Genomic DNA, 25690 nt, shown 5'->3' with positions numbered 1-25690 from the left:
TAGAGTTTAATATCATCGACGCAGAAAGTAGACGAGATTGAGTGATGTAATTCGTCGTTAATCTTGCTCCTTTTTATTACATTTGTTACAAGTAGGGAATAATATTAAACTTGAACACGAGGTAAGTAAAGACGTTCTCACAGTCGTTTATTAAATAAAGATATTTGGATAGACAATTACACTTTTTGTATGCCTTGTTTGTTGAACCATGGTTGAATTGAACTGAGTTGAGTTTGTCTGCACCTCTACGTACGGTCTATTAACAGAGTCTACGCTGGTATTAATGATACACATGATACAATTAGATAATAAAATATCATTACATTTTGCACTTATTCAAGTTTCAACATTTCAACCAACAATGTAACATAATGACATTAATGTAGTCTATGCCCAGACAGAAGACGATGTGTCTGCACAGTCAGTGAGTGTACAATACAAATGAGAAAAATGTTTTATTTGGAAAGATTTCTGTATCCATCATCATGATCCTGCCAACACTTTTTTTTCACTCGTTTTTGCTTATTTTTAATTAAAGTTTAATTAAGTTAAGGGATACGGAATATTACTCTTTACGGAAAAGTTTCCGTATAGCGCCACCACTTCTTCATTTGATATGAAATAATATACGGGGAAAAGTTTCTAATTTACCTCAATGATCCCTTCGGAGTAACTATAGAATACAGGTACACTCAGAGCTCTATCTGCGCCTCCGCGGAGGCGGAGTCGCGGTCACGTGCGTTTTAAGTAACTTGGTCGTAGCATGGAGGAAGAAAATAGCTCTTTACTACTTGATTGTATTGAGTGCGATTGCTGAATACAGCAGATAAAATGTTAGGGTCGTAGGGAGTCAAAGTGTGACGTGAGTGGTGAGGTAGGTGAAGCAGCCGATAGAGGGCGTTTTAGGAAGACGTGCATTTGATGCAATCGTGAAGACGGGGAAGCTGGAAGCGTGGAGGCGCGGAGGCGCGGAGTCGCGGTGTTGACAATGGCCGATAGAGGGCGTCTTTAGGAAGACGAGCATATGATGCAATCGTGAAGACGGGGAAGGTGGAGGCGCGGAGTCGCGGTGTTGGCAATGGCCGATAGAGGGCGTTTTTAGGAAGACGGGCATTTGATGCAATCGTGAAGACGGGGAAGGTGGAGGCGCGGAGGCGCGGAGATGGGTGTGGACAATGGCCGATAGAGGGCGTCTTTAGGAAGACGAGCATATGATGCAATCGTGAAGAAGGGGAAGGTGGAGGCGCGGTCGGGCTTTCGTCGGGCTTTCTTTCCCTTTTTTAAACAATCCTCTAATGGGGTCAAGTGTATGAGGGCAATATTAATAATTGTACGGAATTCGGGCTTTCTTTCCCTTTTTTAAATAATCCTCTAATGGGGTCAAGTGTATTAGGGCAATCGTAGAGTTATCGTATAAAATAAATTGACATCACAGCGCAGTTGTGTATTTTCGAGCCTAATGAGGGCACTGTTGTGCATCTTTCAGAGTGCCCCCAAGGTTGCCAAATATTTATAGTTAAGCAACAGAGCGCGACCTCAACTCCAGTGTACTGTGTACGTATGAACGTCACCGCGACTCCGTCTCCGCGGAGGCGCAGTGGAAGCTTCGAAGTGTACCTGCATTCTATAGTTGTGCCATCCCTTCTTGTAAAAATGAGTGAAAAGGTGGTGGCCCCATACGGAAAGTTTCCAGTTATCCTCATCTTTAATTCTTGTTTGTGTTAAAAAAATTGAATAACAAAAATCAAGGTCAAAAGATACTAATTTATTAATTAATGAATGAACAAATGTGGTGGCAGGATACTGAATAATGATAAAAATTAAGAACTAGTTCTTAATGATCTTCTCATCCATAGGAAGTCTGTAACGTTCCCACAAACATGTCAATTCAAAGGGGATAATTAATGTATTTGTTGTGTTTATTAAAGATGACTCAAAACTCAACTCATCTGGCAAAGATATTTGTATGTATACATGGCCTTCTTCTAAAAACTAGTATGACCATACATGTCTAGGCTCCCCTGTGAGCCTTATTATAGGGGGTCTATTATTTTGGGACTCCTTAACTCTATACGTTTTCAAAATCGTCGTTGATAGGTGAACATTTTCTGATTGTTTGCCATCAATAACTTCAGTTTCCTTTGTAATACACAACCAAAGCTTTCCCCACACACTCAAGTTACATTCATTGTCTTTTTTTGAGTTAAATTTATCAACATCTTTAAAAATTGAAAATTTTTGCTCGGTAGGCCTACTCACTGTTGTTTTTCTGTCGCATCGCACGCCTTTTGACTTCTCAATATGCAACGCTTGCATGTTTGGTCCCCGGGCGCAATACTACCCTAGTTGGTAGACAAACCACCAAGCTATGGCCGAGATGGACTAAACCATTCTGTGAAAGGGGTGTTACATTACAAGGCAGTGCGTTGTGCGCTGTCCGTTAATGATGCCCGCTGTTCATGCAACTCTTTACCACGTATGCAAATTTGACATCTATTAATTCATTTCCATCAGAATTAACTGAGTGTGGACATCCTTGAGTCATCATGTTTGCTTTAGCCTGTAGAGGCGTCATCACCCTCCCTGCGAGGGCCTCAGTCTCCCTTCCTGCTACTAGAGGGACAACATCATGTGTGAGAACCAAGATCAATGTCTTGGTGGCAGTACAGCGTTACGCCTCACAGAGTAGGATTGGGTTGAAGAGGGCTGCTAAGACAAGGACCTTAAAGGAGATGGCAGGGGCACAGGCTGATGGGTCAGGTATTCATTGTATATGCAACTTAACATTTGTACTTTGATTAGCTGGGCCCAATTTCATCTTTAAGCACAAAAGTAGCCAAGCACACAAAAAAATAAGGTTACAAGCTACATGTACCATTTATTGTCATCTGTACCTTTTGTGACTGGTATCCTGATCATTTCTGCTTAGCAGAACTCAAGCTCTTTTGTTTCTGTTCAGCAGAGTGTGGGTCCCGGTGGTGACACTAAGTTTACGTGACACTTGTGTCCCTGAGCAAGACACTTAACTATAATTGCTTTACTCTCCACCCATGGGTGAATTGGTACCTGTGTGAGAACAGAGATAGTTCTTGTGATTGATTTAGCTTAGTTGATTGGGCATATTTGTTGCACAGGCTGTGTATTCCCCAGGGAGCTGAGTTGATTTGAGGAATGAATTAAATGGCCCAGTGACCACTACAGTTTGACATTTGAGCTGTTTGGGGGGAACAAGAATGTGTAACCGGGTTCACGCTTGGTATGACAAGCCCGCATAGTTCTAAAGGCACCTCGCCTCAAAATGTGTCCATAGTCTCCATGAATTGTCGCGGGTTAGCAGTATACATGGAGTACTTGGAGTGCTCTTAATCTGATCCTTCTTTTGTGTCGTTTCCATATCTATAAAATGAAAATGAGTGAGAACAGACCCTCCCTTGCACTATTAAAACTGTATTTAAAGCTTTATTATACTTTGGATAAATACATCTTTATCACCAACAATTCCACTGTTAATTTTCAAAAAAAATGGGACTCTTTCAAACTATTGGTTCATGGTTAACTTTGTAATTTGTTTATTTCTTTGCTGTCAATATTACGTATTTTCAGCGTATCTGTAATATGAGGAGTGGTCTTAAGTGTGAATAAAAAATTCCTCCGTGGAAAAAAAAAAAAAAAAAAAAAAATGTGTAACTCATTTGTCTCATGGGTAACACTTCAATACACAACAGAACTGAAAGATACTTGTGTTTTCATTTCAAATTAAAAATTCAGTGGTTGTTGTTATTCAAAAACACAAGACCTCTGAACTTGTATTGTATGGTTGTAATTCTACTAACCCGAGGCTTAAATCACTACGTAGCTTCTAATGGTCTGCTGTTCAGTGTGAATTATCCAGCCCCTGCATGTCATTGAAAAACATGGTCTTGTCTAAACACCTGTTGTTCGCCCCCTCTTGTTAACAGCCATAAGCATTGGAAGGGGTGCAGTGGCGGGGGCAGCGGCAATCGGCGTTGGAGCTCTTTGCTACTATGGCCTGGGAATGTCTAAAGATGTTGGCACACTAGAAAGAGCGGCGTAAGTAATTTGATTTGATTCAGTATTGATTTCAAGGACTTCGGGTTAAAGGGGCACTGTCGTCATGATCAATGCAAGTCTGTGATGAGATTCAATACGCACACATGGGTATCATGGCTGAGCCGATGAAAGCACTGAACTCAAGCTCTGGTGTTCTGTTCAGCAAAATCTAATTCTGAGGTCTCAAAATCAAATTCGTGGAAAATTACTTCTTTCTCAAAAACTACGTTACTTCAGAGGCAGCCGTTTCTCACAATGTTTTATACATTGAACCTCTCCCCATTACTCGTTACCAAGTAAGGTTTTATGCTAATAGTTATTTTGAGTAATTACCAATAGTGTCCACTGCCTTTAACTAATATTGAGGTCATGCTTAGGGCATCTAGAGTCTAGTGATGGGTGGGAATATCTATTATACTTTGAGGAATTTTTAGGTGGTTTCGCACAATAATTTTTTACAGCCTGCACTTAATCTCCAATTGAATATTTGGGAAATTCATGAAGAAATTATAGGCAGGGTATACTTTTGATAATACATACATACATACATATAGGAACTAAATATTTATAAAGCGCCTTTACATCAAGATCAAAGCGCTGGAAAGAGCAAGAGCAATGGAACTATAAATACAACAAATTACATCTGATACAAGTGAGTTTTGAGAGTTTTTTTTAGAGTTACAATTTCTGATGCGTACTGGGAGGTTGTTCCATATTCGCGGTGCAATAAAGGAGAAAGTCGGGTTGTGAGCAGATGAGAGTGTTCTGATAATTCACTTACCCTAATTGTTGGTTTATAAACCGGATGATTTATGCTTTAAATTTTGCCTTTTTTGAACACCTGCAGTTTACATGTATGTGCTGAGCGGCTTGCATCCGACATGATAATAATAATATTGAAGAAAAAAAAACAGCAAACATGTTTTTTTAAAAGAAAGATCGTTTGTAAAATATTTTTTAAACAAAATCAAAACAGACACAGGCGTGCCAAACTCACTCAGAAAATTCTTTAAAAAGAAGTTCTTTTATGCTACAGGACGACTCCACCAACCTTGTGGGCCCTAATAAATAAATTTATGCCAGTCGGAGTTTGTTAAATTTTATACGAGTCCTGGCCATATAGTTTTACAGCTTGGGCCGGTCAAGACCAACTGGCGCCGACTGTGTTAGTAGCTACATGTACAATGTCAATCAGTTGTCAACAATATGATACCAATACAAAAGAAAATAGGTGGGTTTTTTCTTCATTAGGCACTGGACACCTTTGGTTATTGTCATCTACCCCCTCACCTCTCATCTTCCCCTTCCATCTTACCACACACCCCCTTCCCTCCCATTTTTCGTTCCTTTATATTCATAAACTCCCTTTAGAACCTTATTATGTTTAAATTAGTCTTCACACTCATTCTACGCACACTAAGAACAGTGATACTCTTTCTCTCAACGGTATGTGTTTTAAACGTTTTATATACCACGAGGTATATATAGGGCAGTTAGACTTTATGTCTTTCTTATAAAAAACATCTAGTGTATCCCAACATATGTATAGAACAAAAAAACTGTGAACTTTTATCTCCATTGGTCTTCACAGTGGCAAGAGTACGTGTGCAAATGTATTTTGAAAGAAGAAGAGGTCAAAGTTCAGTAAATTTGTGGTAATTTTCACCTTGTTTATAACACTGTTTTGTAGGATGTGGCCATCTTATGTTCGTGAGAGAATTCAAGCAACGTATGCATACTTCGGCGTCGGTATTGCATCAACAGCCGCCTCGGCCATAGCGATCTCCAGAAACCCCGCCTTGATGACACGCCTTATGCCTAAATCATGGGTGGTAAGTCTAGGGATGGGGTCTCTTATTAAGTGAAGGGTAGTCTTAAGGGAGGGTATCCCCTTGGTAATGACTCAAAAAAATACCAAAAAATAGATTGTCGGTTTGCGATCTGATTTAAAATGTTACATCAATGGTCGCAACAGGGGTAGCATTGCGTGGTATCGCAACAGGGGTTGCGTTGCGTGGTATCGCAACCCTGAGACCAATTTTATAGAGCTGCTTACACACAAAAAGTAGATTTAGCACAACCATGACAACAAAGTTATGCTCACCAGAACAGGGTTACCAGCCAAAAATCATGTCACATACATGTACAATTTTTGACTGGTTACCTGCTAATTTCTACTAAGCAGAAAATTTGTTAGCAATATCTTCTTTAAGGAAAAAAGTAGGTAATGGCCCGACATTTCAAACCCTAGCAGAGTCTTTCTCGAAGGCTTAAATACTTGCACTAGTTTTTGCTACTTTTTTAACTGTTGTGGTTTTTTTAACAAACCATATTGCTATTTTTGCTCATGTTTTTTATAATCCTGCATTTTAATGTTTTTCTTGACTGCAGCGCTTTGAAACAGTGTTAAAGCACTTTATAAATGCATTTACACAAAATGTAAGTTAAGTTTTAAGTAAGTGCTAGTCCCAGGTTGTATCGTAATTTGGGTGTGATCCCTGGCTACACGGTTGTATGACTTCTGACTGGCACCCCCGAACAAAGATATTGACAACATAGGGACACCGCCAATGTAGGGCTAGATAGCTCAGTTGGTAGAGCGCCAGCACGTTAATCCGGAGGTCGTTGGTTCGAATCCCACTCTAGTCAATTCTTCGTTCAACCCCAAAAATCATTTACAAATTTACCCAGTCAGTTTCCCTTGTGGTTTATACATGTATTGATAAAGTTCTAGTCCTGTGAGATTTCAGACTTGGCTAAGTTAAGGTACAGGAACGCAAGGCCAAGGTACAAGGCCAAAGTGATGGTAACAAGCTCGTTACTGGTACTCGCTCAAGTCTTTTGTGTACTCCATAGAGATTAGCAAACCCGGTCGTCCATACTCTAGTCATTCCGGGGTGTTTTACCAAGATACCTTCAAGGTCTCTATTGGTCCCTCATTAAGCTATTCATTCATATTTCTGTGCGCATATGTTGCAAATATATGTAACTCTTTTGGGTATTGTACAAAATTACAACAACATTATAGATATGAAAAGGTTTGCAGTAACACTAGGCTTATGTAATGACTATCTCTATATGAGTTTGGGTGGTTCTGAAAAGAACCGTTGGTTTCAACTCGATGTTACGATCAGTATAGATGATGTGACCTATGTTTACATTCAAACCGCCCTCTGTTGACAAAACACTGTATACGTCATGTTTCGCCGGGCAAAAAGATGCATAGTCATGGTAAGACTGCATACACTTTCTAGCTGGCTGCCAAAACACATTTGAAGGTTTTGCTCGGCGGTATGCGCGGGAATCATGTTATGGTTTTCGAGTGACGTCAGAGGTCACATCGTCTATACTCTGATCATCTACATGTAACTTATAGAGCACGAAATTCATAGGTTTCTACAGTACAGTACATGTACAATGTATGCCTGCTTTAGGTTTATCAAGTGGTCAAATAGCTTCTCAAACTATCACACATTGTTCTCCCCTATATAGTATTTATAGCACCAAAATCTGCCTAAGAATAGTATGCAAGTCGCCAGACACACAAGGCCTGAAGGCCACTTCAAGGTGTGGACTTCAATCAACTAGTTTTTTCGATCCCATCAAACCCTGCTGTTTGTTTCTAACAAAAAGCTGTTATTTGCCATTAACTTTAAGACTGATTACCAAACGTGTGTACCTTCCCTTTAAAGGCAGTGGACACTATTGGTAATTGTCAATGACTAGCCTTCACAGTTGGTATATATCTCAACATATGCATAAAATAACAAGCCTGTGAAAATTTGAGCTCAATTGGTCATCGAACACCCTTGTCACACGAAGTTGTGTGTGTTAGATGGTTGATTTCGAGACCACAAATTCTAAATCTGAGGTCTCGAAATCAAATTCGTGGAAAATTACTTCTTTCTCGAAAACTATGGCACTTCAGAGGGAGCCGTTTCTCACAATGTTTTATACCATCAACCTCTCCCCATTACTCATCACCAAGAAAGGTTTTATGCTAATAATTATTTTGAGTAATTACCAATAGTGTCCACTGCCTTTAAGACTGATAACCAAACATATACCTTCCCTTTAATAACACAAATGGGAAGAAGCTGACATGTCTGTTTAGCTGACACCTTACGAGGCATTACTAGTTTCGGGTATCTAACAGTAAGTCATTGCGAAAGGTGTGGAGAACACATTGCAACTACAAATATGCGTTTCGAAGTACAGTTCTCACATGCATTTTATTTTTTCATCAAAATTCTTTGCAAGGAAAAGTCTGACGTCAGTAAAGTTTGAACTATTATGATATCATATGTTTTTCCCACATACTGCAATCTTAAAATTTATCAGTATCTTTTTTGTATGGATATAGAAGCTGCCTTTGTCCTTATTAATATTGAAATTTGATGAGTTCAGTTGACACTTGCTGGCATCTCAATTACGTGTTGAAATTAACAACTGATGCAAGACTTGATGATTGATGACCACTCTAGAAGTCCTTGGTTTTGTCATCACTATCATGGAGGGGGTGCGGGGGGGGGGGGGGGGGGGGGGGGGCGTACAAACCCATCCAGAGTCGTTCTCCATACATGTACACGTACCGTAATCTTCAGGAATATTACACATCCTGTACCAGTCCAGTCTTTAATGTCTGTTGGCATTTTGGGGATATTTCCAAACTTTGTTCAGTTTCAAGACTACCATTCTAGTTTTCTTTTTCAACTCCGAGTTTTGTAACATGAGGCTAAGTCCAACTTCAAATCTGTGAATATAATTTATTTGTACCCTCCTTACACCAATGTGTATTAAAGGCACTTTATACTAAATAAGTACTTTCCTGAGTTCTGTGAAGAAGAATTCCACAGCCAAATCGCTTGGATGTGATTGGAACCCATGACCTTTGCATTGCTACAGCGGCTGTCTTACCACTAGTCCACCGAGCTACAATGTACAATGTGTAGCCCCATGGCTAGAGGGAGTTTGAACCCTAGCTTGATGTATGGTGCTGTTGCTATCAGCACTAAAAACCCCATGCATTGAAACATTGAAGTTGCCCACCACACCGCCTTTGCATTGTGGAGCAGCGCTTGATACACTGGACCATAGGGTCGAGGCCAGTCACAAAAGCATTGGACCTAAACCAGCAAACTCAAAACAAAGCAAGTCTTGTGTGTCTTTGTTTTTCAAATGACGAATGCAAGCTATCTGCAATTTGTAGTTTAAAGACTCTGGACACTATTGGTAATTGTTGAAGACCAGTCTTCTCACTTGGTGTATCTCAACATATGCATAAAATAACAAACCTGTGAAAATTTGAGCTCAATTGGTCGTCGAAGTTGCGAGATATTAATAAAAGAAAAAAACAAACTTGACACACAAAGTTTGTGTGCTTCGAGATGCTTGATTGCGAGACCTCAAATTCTAAATCTGAGGTCTCGCAATCAAATTCATGGAAAGTTACTTCATGCTCAAAAACTATGTTAATTCAGAGGGAGATGTTTCTCACAATGTTCTATACTATCAACAGCTCCCCATTAATCGTTACCAAGTAAGGTTTTATGCTAAGAATTATATAGAGTAATTACCAATAGTGTCCACTGCCTTTAATGCACTGACACACGATGAGCAACCTTGAAGGAAGCACTTTATGTAAAGCGCCCCAAGATGTAAATTTTCCCCAGTTTCAGTTTCCATGTCTCAGTGTGGCCAATGTAAAATTGTCCCCACTTTCATTTCTGTGCCTCAGTGTGGCCATCCAGTGTATTTTTTTTTTTTACAATCATTACGGAATCCTATTAAAAAGACCTTGCATCTCTTTCCATACATGCCATAAGATGGATTTATTGCAGCTGCTCTGTTTTTACTGTCGTCGTCGTACCATTTGTAATACTCACACTGTCCATCGACCCCGCAATTATAATTTATTTCCTTGCTCTGCAATCCTGATCTGCAATCCTGTGTCAGGATTGTTAAAGGGAAGGTACACGTTTGGTAATAAGTCAAAACAAATATTAACTTAAAAACTGACTTGGTAATGAGCATTGGAGAGCTGTTGATAGTATAAAACATTGTGAGAAACGGCTCCCTCTGAAGTAGCATAGATTTTGAAATAGAGGTAGTTTCTCACTAAAATAATAAAAGACTTCTACAATGTAGCTAGAAGTTTTTTATTCCTATCTTAAAGCACACAAATTCGTCCAACAAGGGTGTTTTTTCTTTCATCATTTTCTACCAACTCCGATGACCAATTGAGCTCAAATTTTCACAGGTTTGTTAGTTTATGCATATTGTTGAGATACACCAACTGTGAAGACTTGTCTTTACCAAGAGTGTACCTTCCCTTTAAAGGGCAGGCACTGGGGAAGATTTCACAAAGAGTTAAGACTAGTCTTATCTCAAGTTAGTATGGGTTACTCGTCCTAACTTAGGACTACATGTAGCCATACATTTTTAATATCTCCTATGACAAAGTTAAGACTATTCCTACATGTAACTCTTTGTGAAATCGACCCCTGGACACATTTGGTAATTGTCAAAGGTTAGTTTTCCCACTTGGTATAACGAACATGACAAACCTGTGAAAATATTTGCTCAATTGGTTATCGAACTTGCAAAAGAACAAAAAAGGAAAAAACGCCCCTCTGTGTTGCATTACTTTGTCTGGTAACTGGTTTCACATGAACAATAAAAGGCTCAGCTGAAGTCTTTTATTGTTTGATTGAGAAATTACCTCTTTCTCAAAACCGATGTTATTTCAGAGGGAGCCGTTTCTCACAATGTTTTTTACTATCAACAGCTCGCCATGGCTCATTACCAAGTTAGTTTTTATGCTGATAATTATTTTCAGTAATTGCCACTATTTTCAGTGCCTTGAATTCAGTCTCGTTATAAAGAGCAGTGTTGCAGAGGGTACATTGTACATTCTGAAGTCCTAAATCTCATTTCCGCTTTGTGTTTCTTGGTTTTGCTGTCCTCGTATTTGACAACGCACCTGTCATAAGAGGATATACACCTTAGCCAGTCCAAGGGACCTCATAAATATATGGCAAGAATCGAGTGTACATGTACATGTTTGTATGTACATAAAGCTGGTTCGATAATTGCAAAAAAACACATGTATGCTACCGGTTTATTATAAACATGTAGGTTGGCAAAACATTCTTGAAAGGTTGATTTAATTCCGATTGTGATAGACCCACTGGCGAAAGGGTGATCATATAGGAACATCTGCTTGCAACGTAAACTATTGGGGGAAAAAAATGCCTCTTGAAAACTGGTTTACATGAAGCTGAGATCCTTGTTAGGGGAGACAGGCATGACAGGGAAGGAGAAATAATTATGCTAATTTTACTTGATATGTGGCTGTCAGGCTGTTGTGTTTGTACGTACTTGTATTTTTAAAGACACTGGACACCTTTGATTATTGTCAAAGACCAGTCTTTTCACTTGATGTTTCTCAACTTAAAATGCATTAAAAAAACAAAAACAAAATTAACAATTTGAGCTCAAATGGTCGTCGAAGTTGCGAGAGAACAATGGAAGAAAAAACACCCTTGTTACACGAGGTTGTGTGCTTTCAGATGCTTGATTTTGAGACATGTCTTCAAATCTAATTCTGAGGTCTCGAAATCAAATTCTTTGAAAATTACTTCTTTCTACAAAAACTACATGTACGTCACTTCAGAGTAGTTGTTTTTCACAATGTTTTATAGTATCAAGCTCTCCCCCATTACCTGTGGCGTGGGTTCCCTTGGGTTCCAGCTGCACGTTTCAAGAGTACCCCAGGGTTTTACCACTTGCCCCCTTCTCAGGAGCAGGGCTGGCTACATGTATCCTCAGGTAAATGCCCATTCGCCGTGGTAGATCGAGGGGGAGGGGGGGAGACCAGGGTACAGGGTCATATTATGAAAAGGCAAGCCGTTATTCCCGGTGGCAAGCCCGGGGAAAAGAGCATATACTACTAAATTACATGAAGACAAACTGTGCTAGTTGGGCTTATTATAATATTGAATTTGGTCCTCAGGTGTTAGGCCTATAATATCTGGCCATCAGACAGCTGTTAGTGAAGAAACAGTGATCGTATCATTACCGGTCCTAACAGGCCACCAAAAATAGGGTAGGTAGGTAGGGAATTTTTTTTTTTTTTTTTTTTTTTTTTTTCTCCCAGCAATGAAAATGACATGTTTTCTAATTAATTCTAAGCCGGTAGTATTTATGTTCATGAAAACAAAAGAAAACAACGCTACACACAACAAATAGTATATTTTTTAACTTTTGATGACATTTATTTTATTTTTATGTCTTTAATAGATTTTAATAATTAAATTTCTTCCCTTGAAAAAAAATAAAATATCCAGGGTTGGCTGTATTTTTAGGGTAGGTCAGGTTACGTCAGCATAACTTTTTTTTTTTTTGGTTATGCCTTAGAGGATGTTGTGACCATGGGAAGAAAAAAACTAATGTCTTAGCTTATTTTTATAGTCGGTACAAGGTGCTGGCAATTATAGTGTGGTTTGCCTTCACTGGTCTCCAGGGATTATTTTCATCAAGAAATTTGAGCATAGCAAAGATTCTAAAGACTGGACATTGAAACTGAATACCAACAATGAGTTAGCAAATGATGATTTTGTAGCAACTGAACATATATTTTGAAGCATTGCTCTGATAAGCTAAGAGAAATCATTCACTGGTCTCCCTTGTGGTTTCCCCGGCTCCAATGCTAATTAGGGAGACACAATATCGCAAAATTTATGCAAATGACCTCTTTTTTTTTTTTATAAATAGGGAGAGTTTTTCTCAAAGGCTAAAACACAAAATGATTATGAATGCCTCATTTACAAATAATTAACTTCTTTACCTCAGAATCTTCATAAAAGCCTTTCAAATCATGATCTTCTGCGAAAAAAAAACTATTTATTTCCCAGCCATTGGAAGGATGAAGCATAGGTAGCTTTGTGTATTGCTCGAGGACACAAGTGTCAAGACTGGGACTCGAACCCACTCTCTGCTGATGAGCAACACAAGGGCTTGAGTGCAGTGCACTTGACCGCTCGGCCGCAATTCTTCCAACTGACAAATATTTGCTCATGTTTGACATGCTATTAGCATGCGACTGAACCGTTGGACAGAAAAAGTTGACGCAAGAACAAACATGGGTATATGTTTTCCTTTCTACAGAACAATCTCAGACAATCTTGATAACGGCTCCCTACGGCGACAACCCTTATCCAGTTCTCACTGTCTTGTTGATTATCATCTTCAAGATGGGACCCTGAGTACCCCCCTTGAGCAAAATGCTTCATCTTGATTTAAATCCACAAAGAAAGAAGATAACTTGAATGGCCTCAAGAAACTAAGCTTTTTTAAAAGGGTAATATTTATCAATCAACGAGAAACTCCTAATGTATCTGTTTTTGTTTAATTACCGTGTCAGTTTACACATAGAGCTCAGCTGTGGTTCTCTGCTATCATCTGAAATAACTTTTGGAGTGTTTGAGGACGGTTTGTTTTGAACAATCTGTCAAGGGGTACACCATGTACACTGTTGAACAGCACTGTTTGATCATGGTTTTTTCTGCCAACTTAAAGGCAGTGGACACTATTGGTAATTGTCAAAGACTAGCCTTCACAGTTGGTGTATCTCAACATAGGCATAAAATAACTAACCTGTGAAAATTTGAGCTCAATTGGTCAGAAGATAACACCCTTGTTGCACAAATTTGTGTGCGTTTAGATGATTGATTTCGAGACCTCAAGTTCTAAATCTGAGGTCTCGGAATCAAATTCGTGGAAAATTACTTCTTTCTCAAAAACTATGGCACTTCAGAGGGAGCTGTTTCTCATAATGTTTTATACCATCAACCTCTCCCCAATACTCGTCACCAAGAAAGGTTTTATGCTAATAATTACTTTGAGTAATTACAAATAGTGTCCACTGCCTTTAAGTAGTCTCGGGGATTGAATTTTGCACTGGACCACAGGCCCGCCCCTAGTGATTTTGAGTGTCAGTGTCAAACTAATGACTGAACAAGTTTTTTCAATTCATTATCTTTTTTTTAAGGCACTGGACACTATTGGTAATTACTAAAAATTATTGTCAGCATAAAAAATTACCTGGTAATAAGCAATGGAGAGCTGTTGATATTTTAACCTTTTTTTTGAGAAACGGCTCCCTCTGAAGTAACAAAGTTTTTTTTTTTCGCTCAAAAATTAAAAGACTTCAGGCCTAAAACCTTTTATTATGCATCTGGTGTGCAACAAATGTGTTTTTTCTTTCATTATTCTCTGGCAACTGCGATGACCAATCGAGTCAACTGGTGGCCAATTGAGTCAACTGCGATGACCAATTGAGTCAAAATTTTCACAGATTTGTTATTTTTTGCATAATGTTTTTTTATGCATACATGTTGGAAAACACAAAGTGAGAATACTGGTATTTGACCAGTGCCTTTTAATACAAATGATCAGTCAAATCTTGAAATTGAATCTTATAAATATCTTTTCTTGGATTTCAGCATATTATGTTCTAAGGTTTGCCTTAAGTCCTTCAGTGACTAGCCATTGGAACCATTTTGAGATAGCACGTCATTTCACCGGTCCATTAATTTTACTGGTCATTCAATTTGCACCGGTCTATTAACTTTTCCCTGGGTCAATAATGTAACGGTTTCATTTCAACTTGGTCATTTGTTCGCTAAGATTTTGGAAAGATTCAGGCTGTTTTTTGACATTTCTGAGGAAGGGTGAAGATTGTGTTAGTTCGCACAGTAAAAGAAAAAGCACGCAATTTTGAGGCAAACTTAAGTGGACATGGTGGAACATTGTATTTTACTTTAAAACATCTTTCCAACCATATGCATTTCATAAAAAAATTGTTACCAACACTTTTTTTTACATAGACAAACTCGTCCGATCCAAGGCAACGTGTTCCTTTAAGCATAGTGTCACAAATTCCAAAATCTACTCCGCAGCAGTAGACAAGTTCAAGTAGCAAGACAAATTCTCCAGAACAAATTTACACAGAATATTAATTTTTGGTTTTTACCCATATACACCGATGTGTGTAGCACTGTATACTCAGTACTTTCCCGAGTCCTGTGAAATCCCCAATGCAAATGTAACATCTATTAAATTTGCACAGCAAAGTAGATAACTTCGAGAAACATTTCACTCTGAAGTCATACTTTTTTTTATTTCAAAAAGATATCAGTTTTTATGCGTCATAAGTTTAATTTTAGTAATGCTTCTCAGATTTTTTTTTGTTTCCTACTGGGGAATATTCTTTCTGCATGGTTACATTTGCCATACTAAAAATAAAAAAATCTTTTAATGTGTAAAAGTTATTTAAGTGATAGTTTTATTGTTGGTCATCTTCTTCACAGGATTAAATCAAATGGTCCCAAAACAATAGATATTTGCCTTTAAAACAACACAATATTGTACCATCCAGAGTTGTAGAGATGACTTCCGCCAAGTACGTTGATCAAACTCTCTTAAAAACAGTTCCTAAATTATTCATTTTTCTTTAGCTATTTTTGATCAGCTCTGACAATTTGTCAGCTGGGATATCCTGAACTCCTGCCTCAAGCTGTTCTTCAATGAAGCCTGGAGAATTCACCTTGACCTAGACAGTGATTAAGAGGGGTCAAATGAGCTGGTCAAATGGTCACTTAAAATACCAAAGGACCAGTCAAAATTCACCCAAAGTGCTCCGGCTGGCTAGTTCAAAGTTAAAAAGCACTCCTGTTTCATTTGAGATATGGACTATTGCCTGACTAGTATTTTGTATTTCGTCCTCAGGGAGCACTTGGTATGATGGGCGTCGTCATGTGTTCGGGCTTCATCTGCATGTCGGTTCCCTACACCGAAGGCATCATGGGAGGCAAACAGCTCGCTTGGTTGGCACACAGTGGACTCTTGGGGGCGGTGTTGGCACCCATGACCCTTCTTGGAGGTCAGCTTCTCATTAGGGCGGCATGGTACACAGCTGGAGTTGTTGGAGGTAATCACTAGGTCAAAGGTCACTGAGAGGTCACATCTATAATGCTTTTTATACAACAGCAATTTAACTGGGGTTAATTGCTTAATGTTAGCATGGTTGTAAAATGTTGCAATGTTTAACAAGATTATGCGAGAGAACTTGGACAGTAGAAAAAACTGTTGTCCTTTCACAACTTTGTAAAATTGTACACCCATGCTACAGTCTTTAAACTAGTGTTAGTAACTGGACACCCAACTGTTGTACTCTGATTAAAGGAACACGTTGTCTTGGATCAGTCGAGTTGGTCTTTGAAAAGCATTTGTATTCATTTGTTATAAAATGCATGTGATTAGAAAGATATTGTAAAAGTAGAATAGAATGATCCACACAAGCATCACTCGAAATTGCGCGGTTTTTCCTTTTACCTCGTGGACAAACATTTATGGGAGTCAGATTTTTGACTCCCATAAATGGCCGATCGTGTTAGTTCGCAAAGTAAAAGGAAAACCACGCAATTTCGAGGCAAATGTGTGTGGATCATTGTATTCTACTTTTAAAACATCTTTCTAACCATATGCATTTTATAACAAATGGTAACAAGCGCTTTTCAAAGACCAACTCGACCGATCCAAGGCATTGTGTTCCATTAAGGTGTTGGCATGATCAGTTGACTCTGGTAATCCACCAGTCCAACAGAATCAAACAAAACTCTCATTTGGTTTTTGAAGGGTTGTAAATAGCTCAGATTGAGAATACAAAGTTGAACAAAATTGAAATTCCATGATTTTGGATAAGAAAATAACTTTCCTCTTTTTCCCCTCTGACTTGTTTATTAGGATTGTCTTGCGTTGCTACCTGTGCACCCAGTGAGAAGTTTCTGTACATCGGTGGCCCCTTAGCGATGGGTCTAGGAGTCGTTATTGCTGCATCCATCGGTAAGTCCCTACAATTTGAAGATAACTGTTTTGTTTTGAATGAGAGTTCGATACTTTAAATTTCTGTGATTGTTTTTAATCATTGGCTAATAAACCATTCTATTCTATTCTTTAGAAAAAAATTAAATAAGCAAGGTTTTGTGTCATGTCATGTCATGGCTAAGGGGTCAAGCACCGGTCATGAGCTCTGGTGTTTCTGATCTTCAGAGTGTGGGTTTGAGTCCCAGTCATGACATGGTGTGTTGTGGCCGACTGGTCAAGCACACTGGACTCAAGCTCTGGTGTTTCTGATCAGCAGAGTTTGGGTTTGAGCCCCAGTCATGACATGGTGTGTTGTGGCCGAGCGGTTAAGCGGACCAGACTCAAGCTCTGGTGTTTCTGATCAGCAGAGTTTGGGTTTGAGCCCCAGTCATGACATGGTATGTTGTGGCCGTGCGGTTAAGCGCACCAGACTCAAGCTCTGGTGTTTCTGATATTAAGCAGAGTGTAAGTTTGAGCGCTGGTCTTGACACTTGTGTCCTCAAGCAAGACTCAAAGTCTTAAACCACTATTGCTTTGTCCGTGTGTTAATAATAGCAACAATTTATTTAGTGCCTAATCCATCAAAAAACAATGCTCTAATGGTGCTATCAGAGTAACATTTACAAAAGATCTTTATAAAAGATCCCGAAAGTATAAAAATCAGTTATAAATCATCACACACAAAAATACAGACGAAAAATGACAAGCAATTATAGAAATATTATAAGAACCCCAGGAGGCCCTAACACTTATTGCTTAAAAAAGGGTTTACCTGGGCCCAATTTCATAGAGCTGCTAAGCACAAAAATTTGCCTAGCATGAAATTTTTGTCTTGATAAAAACAGGATTACTAACCAAATTTCCAGGTGATTTTCAGGATAAGCAAACAACAACTGAATACTAGTACCAAGCAATATGTAACAAATGGAAATTTGGTTGGTAAACCTGTTTTTATCGAGGCAGAAATTTCATGCAAAGCAAATTTTTGTGCTTAGCAGCTCTATGAAATTGGGTCCTGGTGTTTTTGGTAGTGGCTGCTGAGTGCGTCATGGCAGTACCTTTTAACTCTTATTTAAGGTGCTTCATTAATGGGTCTCGTAATGTAACTCTTAAAAACGTCAAAACGTCTTAAAAAGTGTCTCTCTTTGTTCAAGTTTCTTTAGCAGCCTATTATTGGATACACTGCACAATATGAGACTCCATTATCAATATCCTTGTGTGGTCTCTCTGTCGTCTGGCAGTTTAATTTAAATTTTTAATTTAATTTAGTCATTAGTGCAGTGTTTTTAATCGAGGTTGTTTAGCTTCAAGGACTATTAGAAGGACCCATTATTACAGTTTGTTTTTCTTGTTGAGATTTTTTCAAAACTGATGCTCAAAGCTCACAAGAGCATTTTATTAAAGCATCAATCATTTTATTCCTGCTCTCCAAATGCAACGTCGAAGCATTGGTGGTGATTGTACTCTTTGTACAAATCAGGGACAAGAAATTTCAGACCTTTTTGTGCACAGTTTCAGCCATTTTAGTAAGCGATGACTCTAACCTTTGTAACATCAACATGGTCAACATAAGTTTTTTATATGAAGTACAAAATTCTACAAAACCAACAAAATGTGTGAGGTTGAATTTGAAAATCTACAGTAAGGTTTGAAAAACTGTAATTATTTGGTAAGCACAGAATCAACGCTTACGGAAGCAGGGGAATCTGTGCTTAGGGCAAGCGTATTTCACAGGTCAACAGCGAATTTTGGCTTCTGCGCGTGGACACTATTAGTAATTACTCAAATTATTTATTAGCATAAAACCTTACTTGGTAACGAGTAATGGAGACGAGAGCTGATGGTAGTATAAAACATTATGAGAAACGGCTCCCTCTGAAGTAACGTAGTTTTCGAGAAAGAAGTTATTTTCCACAAATTTGATTTTGAGACCTCAGATTTACAATTTGAGGTCTCGAAACCAATCATCTGAAAGCACACAACTTTATGCACACGTTATTTTACGCAAAACGTTGAGATACACCAAGTGAGAAGACTGGTCTGTGACAATTACAAATAGTGTCCACTGCCTTTAATAACAGTGAACAAAGCGTCTAGTAGTTTCCATAAACACCAGCAATAGGTTTAGTGACGTCCAGTTTACCAGGGTAGAAGAAAGATAATCAGTCACTTTCGCCGTCGTTTCAATGACAAGGATTAATAACCAATTTAGTCTGCTTTTGGGTTTCTTTGTGTCTCAAAATCGTTTTGTTTAGGCCTATAGCTCCTGCGGTTTATTAATTTTGTACAAACATCCATCACAGCAGGGGTGATGAAGATGGACGACGTAGCTCAATAAAGCACTTTCTTCGAGGTCAAAAAGTGATATTTTAATAAATACATACATACATACGGTTTAGGTTGCTAGAACCTGGTCCATCTCAGGCGCAATGTCATAAAGCAGCTTTTTTAAGCAGAGAAATTGCTTCGTAAATACTTAGTACATTCGCTAAGCCAAAGTAAGCACTACTTGGTATTAGGCATCCAGGCCTGTATGTTTTGTTTTTGAAAGGGGAAGGGCACCAAGGCAATTTTCTCCTTGGTAAAGGGCACTCTATGAGGAAATTGTAAATTTCTACTGTAGAGCATTGCAAGGGCACCAAGGCAATGACCAGGGGGCATGGAGGCAATCATTTTGGTTACCTCCGTGAATTATCAGGCCTGGGCATCTATACCTTTGGAATGTCTGCTTTCTTTTTACAACTCTCTCGCCACCAATCAAACTTGACGAACAAGAGCCACTTTTCCCACCAATATTATTTGACTTTTTATTTGGCAGAAAGATGACACAAATAGCTGACTTAGAAAAAAAAACGGAAGAGGGTGCTATTTCTCTGACAGAGACATAGAATTCTTATGACTGATCATGGTCAATAGTTTGAAAAGGTAGACCTTGTCCAAGGCTGAGTTGATGGTTTCTGTAATGGCTAAGGCTATGGCTATCAAATAGCTTAATGTTGTCAATATAGCCGTAGCCGGTGACCGTGTATACACATACACTTGATAATTTGAAATGGAATCACATCTTTATGGACCGATCCGGCCTATCAATCAAACTGTGCGCGTTCACCCATTTGTCCAATCACAGCAATGATTGTGGTCGGACAAACTCGGTCATGCGTGCGCGTATATTCGGCACGCGCGGCAGAATCGTGCAGAATGTCATTGGGAGTGTTCGTACACGTGTCTTGCTCACGTGCGCGGTGGGCGGAGCTTAGTGGGAAGCCGGAACGTTCCATTGCTGTGAAAGTGGCCATAGTGTAGGGCAGACCGTATGCGCGTCTAAACACGTACGTCAATACAGCAAGCAGCACACAGCGTTCCCAGTTTGATTTCTATGGCACAAGCATACACACCCAAACTCACACAGTCGTGTTTGACCATTACGTTTGAGGACACCTATTGTATTGGCATCTATATTGGTTTTGTACACAAATGACTAGTGAGGACCCATGAAAACAAAGAACCGACTAGTGAGGACCTAGTGTCCCTATTAAAAAAATGCCCTCGGAGGGTAGGCAATACAAACCCACACGCTCACGGACGCCATGTTGTAGGGCAGGTATTTGAGTGGTGAGGCCATATTCGTTACACTGTGTAGTCACCCAGGGGACCTCAGTGTTGTTTCTCATGAGTACATCCCTACTATCGGGGTTGGTGACTGTATCTTAACGGCACTGCCCATGGTAACGAGGCTGTATCTTAGTAGCCTGAACATCTGACGTCACATTTCCAGCCTCGTGAATAATGCCCGAGAGTGGCCTCTTAAGTCTAGGTCAAACCCTGTCCTTAATCACTTTTCACCTACATTCATTTCACACAGAGTCGAATCTTAAATACCAACATTACATGTGTACTGTACATAAACACACATGTGGACTCTGCATGCAGACGACCGAAAGAAAGCTCTCAATATCCGTGTTTTGATTGGTGCGAGGTTATGTTTGTAAGCTGCAACCGCATCATCTCGGACCAATCAAAACACAGATATTGAAAGCTAACATCATGACACGTTTATCCAATGACATCATGGTATCCAATGAAGTCACTGGTTCTGAAAAGCAAGTTACCTCAGGGAACCAGTCTATATCTTCAGTAGACTGGGCCCCTGTCTTTATTCGCAAGGATAAAGACAGGGGCCCAGCTTCTCAGATCCAGTGATTCCATTGGATACAATGATATTGGAAAATCGTGCACCCAATATGCCCAAACAGTTTACTGCTCTCATTTCCAAAATAGAATATGACTGGCGTCACACTTTAAGGCTCGTGAATAACGTCAGAGACCGGCATAAAAAAACGGCGTGTGTTTTGACCTTTGACCCCACACATTTCACATAGAGATACGCAGTCAAATTCTGTTGCGGACGTGACAGGATGGAAAGCTCATGTCACTGTTTTTATTGTATCCAATGGAATCATTGGATCTGAGAAGCTGGGACCTGTCTTTATCCTTATACAGGGGCCCAGTCTATATCTACAGTTGTTTGTAGAAGCCTCTGTAGTTATTCATGTCAAAAGAGGGCGCTACATAGAAATCTTCTCTGACCGGGCTCCTATGTTTTCCTGTGTTTGTAGGAGGTATGTTCTTTGCCCCTTCAACTGCTCTGGGATCAGGTCTTTATGCCATCAGTATGTACGGTGGTCTTATTCTATTCAGCGGGTTCTTGTTATACGACACGCAGTTGATTATGAAACGAGCGGAGACATACCCCATCATGGCCCAGCAACCTTACGACCCGATCAACTCGTAAGTATACTCTTAAGAAAATAATCCGTGTTAAACTTTGCAGCTGCTACTTATATAAACTATCAGCTGCGCTTAGTATTTTCAGTGTGCACAAAATGTGTGCAGTCTTAATACTTTCTCAGATTCAAATCTAAGTGAGAAATTACCTCTTTCTCAAAAACTATGCTACTTCAGAGAGAGTAATTTCTCACAATGTTTTATACTATCATCAGCTCTCTGTTGCTCATTACCAAGTATGTTTTCATGCTACTAAGTATTTGGAGTATCTACCAAACACGCCAGTGCCTTTAATGGCTCTTAATCTCAGATTGTTGTACCCCTTGTAATTCTACATCTCCTCCTGTAAAACAGGATTTGTTCCTATAGTGCAGGTGTAGAAACCAGTATTCTTGTCCAAATTGGATTAGTTTCCTGTTCAGCCAAACACCCCTCCCCTTCCACCTCCCATATACCCCATCCTCGCCCTCTTATGTCCCCAACATTCACTTAACATATTCTGGTTGTGAAGCCGAGAACTTATAGGAAAAGAAAATATATTGCAAATCACTTTTTAATAACTGATTTGCAATAGAATGCAGCTATTTATGCGCCCTTTGACTGTGCCAGCAATATTTTTTTCCAGGTTTTTTTTTGTTTTCCCGCAACTTTCAGAACAATTTATTTTATACATTGTAAATATTTGTCTCTCCTTAATCAATTATTTCTTAAATAATGTGAAATAGTGTAATTTTTTTTTTTTTTTTAAATCTCTGTATATTTTCCTGTAATTCGACCTCCGATCGCCATGGGAATTTGTTTTTAAAACAATAAACCAATTATTAAATGAAACGAAATGAAAAAGAAGTTTCAAATTTAGATTTGGGAGGAAAACCTCAGGGAAACCCCCCTCTTGGTCAGGTAGGGACTGAAATCCCAGTGCATGTAGTGCCCTGGTGGGATTCGAAACGGGGGTTCTAGAGGTGAAAGGCAAGGGAAGACACTACTACGCCAACCAACCAACCCTTTTGTTGCTTCATAGTTTCCCCTTCTTACTCTCTTGTCTTTATCGTTCTCCCAGGGCGATGGGCATCTACATGGATACAGTCAACATCTTCATCAGAATCGCCATGATCTTGTCAAATTCCTCTGGAGGTCGCAGGAAATAAACACCGAGCTAAGAAGAAATTTTCATCCATGATTGTAAGATATTCCCCCTTACCTTAAGAAAAAACTGCCGCTTTCTCAGACTTTAAAGGGAAGGTATACGGTTGGTATTTTGAACCGTTCGATAGTTTTAGTCCTATAATATGCAATAAACTTGCATGTGAAAATTTCATTTCAAAAGGTGGTTTTGTTTGGAGATATGGCCAAAAATTCAGAGCGTTTATGTCCCTGCAGGAATACACAATCTGAGAGTTGTTGCTGTCAGGGTCAGTAATGCTTCTCAGATTCAATTTTTTTTTTTTGGGGGGGGAAATGATATTTTTTTCCATAACCACGTTATCTTAAAGTGGAATTATTCTCAAAAAGCTATATTTTATAAATAGCTGTTGTACTTCTGACCAAGTAAGTGTTTATTTCTATAATTTTCAGAACGATTACCAAATGTATACCTTCCCTTTAAGGTTGGGTCAGTGATTGTTTTATGGTCAACGTAATGCTGATATAGAGGCAAACTTATGAAGAAAGTTACAGTGAAGGTCACCTGTGAAAATTTCAGCTGAATACAGTGTCTACTCAGTGAGAAAACAGCAAAAGGTGTTTTCATCAAGAATGTTGAATCTATCCAAGTTTAGCGAGATGACTGCAGGTTCCAACTGCATCTCTAGCAGCAGAATTTACTAGCTGACACCATACAAGTTTGAATTTTAGAGTCAACCCTCTGAAAGCTGAGAAACAATTCCCGCATTAATCGTTTCTCAGAAATGTTTATTTAAAACCATATTACTTTGAACGGAATCCTTCCTCAAAATATATTTATACGCAACAGCTGCAGTGATACATGTACGTTACAAAGTTAATGTTTTGTGGTCATTAATTTTTTTAGTGCTTACAAATATATGACCTTAAGTTGATATTAATAAAAAATCCTTAAGTTGATTCTGTATTTAGGATTTGTTGTGGTTTAAAACATTTCCCTCACAAAACTACTGTCGTAGAGTTAGATAAATAAAAGTTTATCTTTGTGTAATTTTTTATTTCTATTGCCCTATCAACTGCGGAAGCTTCTTCACTTGCCTTGAATTTCTTCTTTGGGAAAGCAGGGGCATTTTGAATATTACAAAGGAACATCCACCATCGGGAAGACCATAATCTATGGGCATTTTTTGAAGGGGCACCAAGGTCAATACCTTAGTGCAACAGGTGTATATCCAACACCTGGAGGCCCTCACTTTTTGTTTACCAACCCCCATAAGCTATTTTTGCGTTAACTGACTCAAATTTAACGAGCACCTTCAACTTTTGAAGTGCTTACTCCATTGTTTCAGATTTAATGATTCCCAAGTCTTTCTTTGTTGTTATTTTGGGGGTTTTTCTTCTCTCTTTTGGGGGAGGGGTCCAATATTCTTCCACAAACACAAAACCTTACTCATCAGTTGTTTTCTCTAAGGATGCATGCTGCAATTCTGTACTGACAGGTTTTTTTTTGTCTGAAACTTGGGGATTTTTGACAAAAACAACCTGTTGCTAAACTTGTTTAAAACATTTTGTTCAAGAAATTTGCTCCACAACCACAAAACCATACTCATCAGTTGTTTTCTCTGAGGTTGCATGCTGCAATTCTGTACTGTCAGGTTTTTGTTGTCTGAAACTTAAGCCAAAAATCATGGCGATTTTTGACAAAAACAAACTGTTGCTAAACTTTTTAAAAACATTTTGTTCAAGAAATTTGCTCTTGCAGGGTGATATATTCACTGATGTTTCATTAAATGTTTGATAGATTTAACTGACAAAACGGAGTGATATCAAACGCAAAGTTTCAGCTTCAAATTAAATTCAAATTTATTATACATGTAAAAATATTGTTTACAATGCTTCATTGGATCAGTTTGTACAAAAATTAAAATGTGATTACAACTTTATTTGTCCCAATAGTTTTTTTATTTATTGTAAGTGGCTAGTAACAAATTCTTCCTTACAACGACCATAAAAATGTTTTTTAAGAACAAAAACTAAAAATTGTACATGTACAAAAGGTGTTTCCAATGCTAATTATGACGATCAGTTTGTACAAATTATAAAATGCGATTACAAAATACAATTGGGATAAATTAAAATTTGTCCCAATTGTTTTATTTTATTTGTTGTAACTTGTAAGTGACTACAAACAAATTCTTCCTTTCAACGGCCGTAAAATGTTGTTGGAGAACAACAACTAAAAAGGTTGTACTAAAACTGTTTCCGGCGAAAAAAGAACATTATAATTGTTTGATAAGAAAAGTTGACAGTGAGCTGCTCTGATTCGTTGTCATTGAAACCTAAGAAGCTGTGATTGGTCAATGGGTCACTGTTTATCTCTGATTAGTTGAAAGTTTGCATGTTATCATTAACATCTAAACTGCATTTATTGTGGTCTCGTAAACAAACAAAATGCCTATAACGACAAGTTTTACATTTATTTTACTCGAAGTGCCCTTTCGGATAACTAAGTCATCAACAGCGCCCTCAGTTGTCGACATTTGAACAACGCCACTATCTTACCCTTTCCAGCAGTGATCGCTCTTCCTGAGCAAACATTGATTGGTCAATTGCTTCATTCCCTGGGTCGATGATTGGACGATCCATCGATGTCTGTCAGCCCTTACCTCGTATTGACAGCGAGGCTGATGGTTGGATTAACGTCCCTCATCAGCCGCAGTGTTAATACGGGGTAAAAGATGGACATTATTAAAGCGTGACTCCGGTGAGCTATACAGAGTAGCAA

At 38.8% G+C, this 25690-nt stretch overlaps 1 protein-coding gene across 2 annotated transcripts; it reads left to right on the top strand.

Moving 5' to 3' along the window:
• On the top strand, window positions 1-25560 carry LOC139952970 (growth hormone-inducible transmembrane protein-like). Of its 2 annotated transcripts, XM_071952319.1 has the most exons (9): window positions 1-121; window positions 2515-2760; window positions 3960-4071; window positions 5762-5903; window positions 15862-16063; window positions 16879-16977; window positions 21615-21786; window positions 22844-22965; window positions 23391-25560. In XM_071952319.1, exons 2-8 carry the CDS (start codon window positions 2547-2549, stop codon window positions 22929-22931), a joined length of 1029 nt encoding a protein of 342 aa, XP_071808420.1. In that variant the 5' UTR covers window positions 1-121; window positions 2515-2546; the 3' UTR covers window positions 22932-22965; window positions 23391-25560. The 2 variants fall into 2 exon arrangements, with proteins under 2 accessions (XP_071808420.1, XP_071808419.1); XM_071952318.1 differs by having other exon boundaries at window positions 22844-25560.
• Window positions 25561-25690: the final 130 nt, after the last annotated feature.

Source organism: Asterias amurensis, chromosome 21 (genome assembly GCF_032118995.1).
Source record: "Asterias amurensis chromosome 21, ASM3211899v1".
Lineage (NCBI taxonomy): Eukaryota > Metazoa > Echinodermata > Asteroidea > Forcipulatida > Asteriidae > Asterias > Asterias amurensis.
Note: the sequence above shows the minus strand (reverse complement) of the source record. Positions and strands in the feature narration are given on the sequence as shown.

Coding starts and splice junctions, on each gene's coding strand:
- LOC139952970 (XM_071952319.1), top strand. CDS start 2,547: ATGTTTGCTTTAGCCTGTAGAGGCGTCATCACCCTCCCTGCGAGGGCC. Junction 16,978..21,614: donor CGTTATTGCTGCATCCATCG/GTAAGTCCCTAC, acceptor CTGTGTTTGTAG/GAGGTATGTTCTTTGCCCCT. Junction 21,787..22,843: donor CCTTACGACCCGATCAACTC/GTAAGTATACTC, acceptor TCGTTCTCCCAG/GGCGATGGGCATCTACATGG.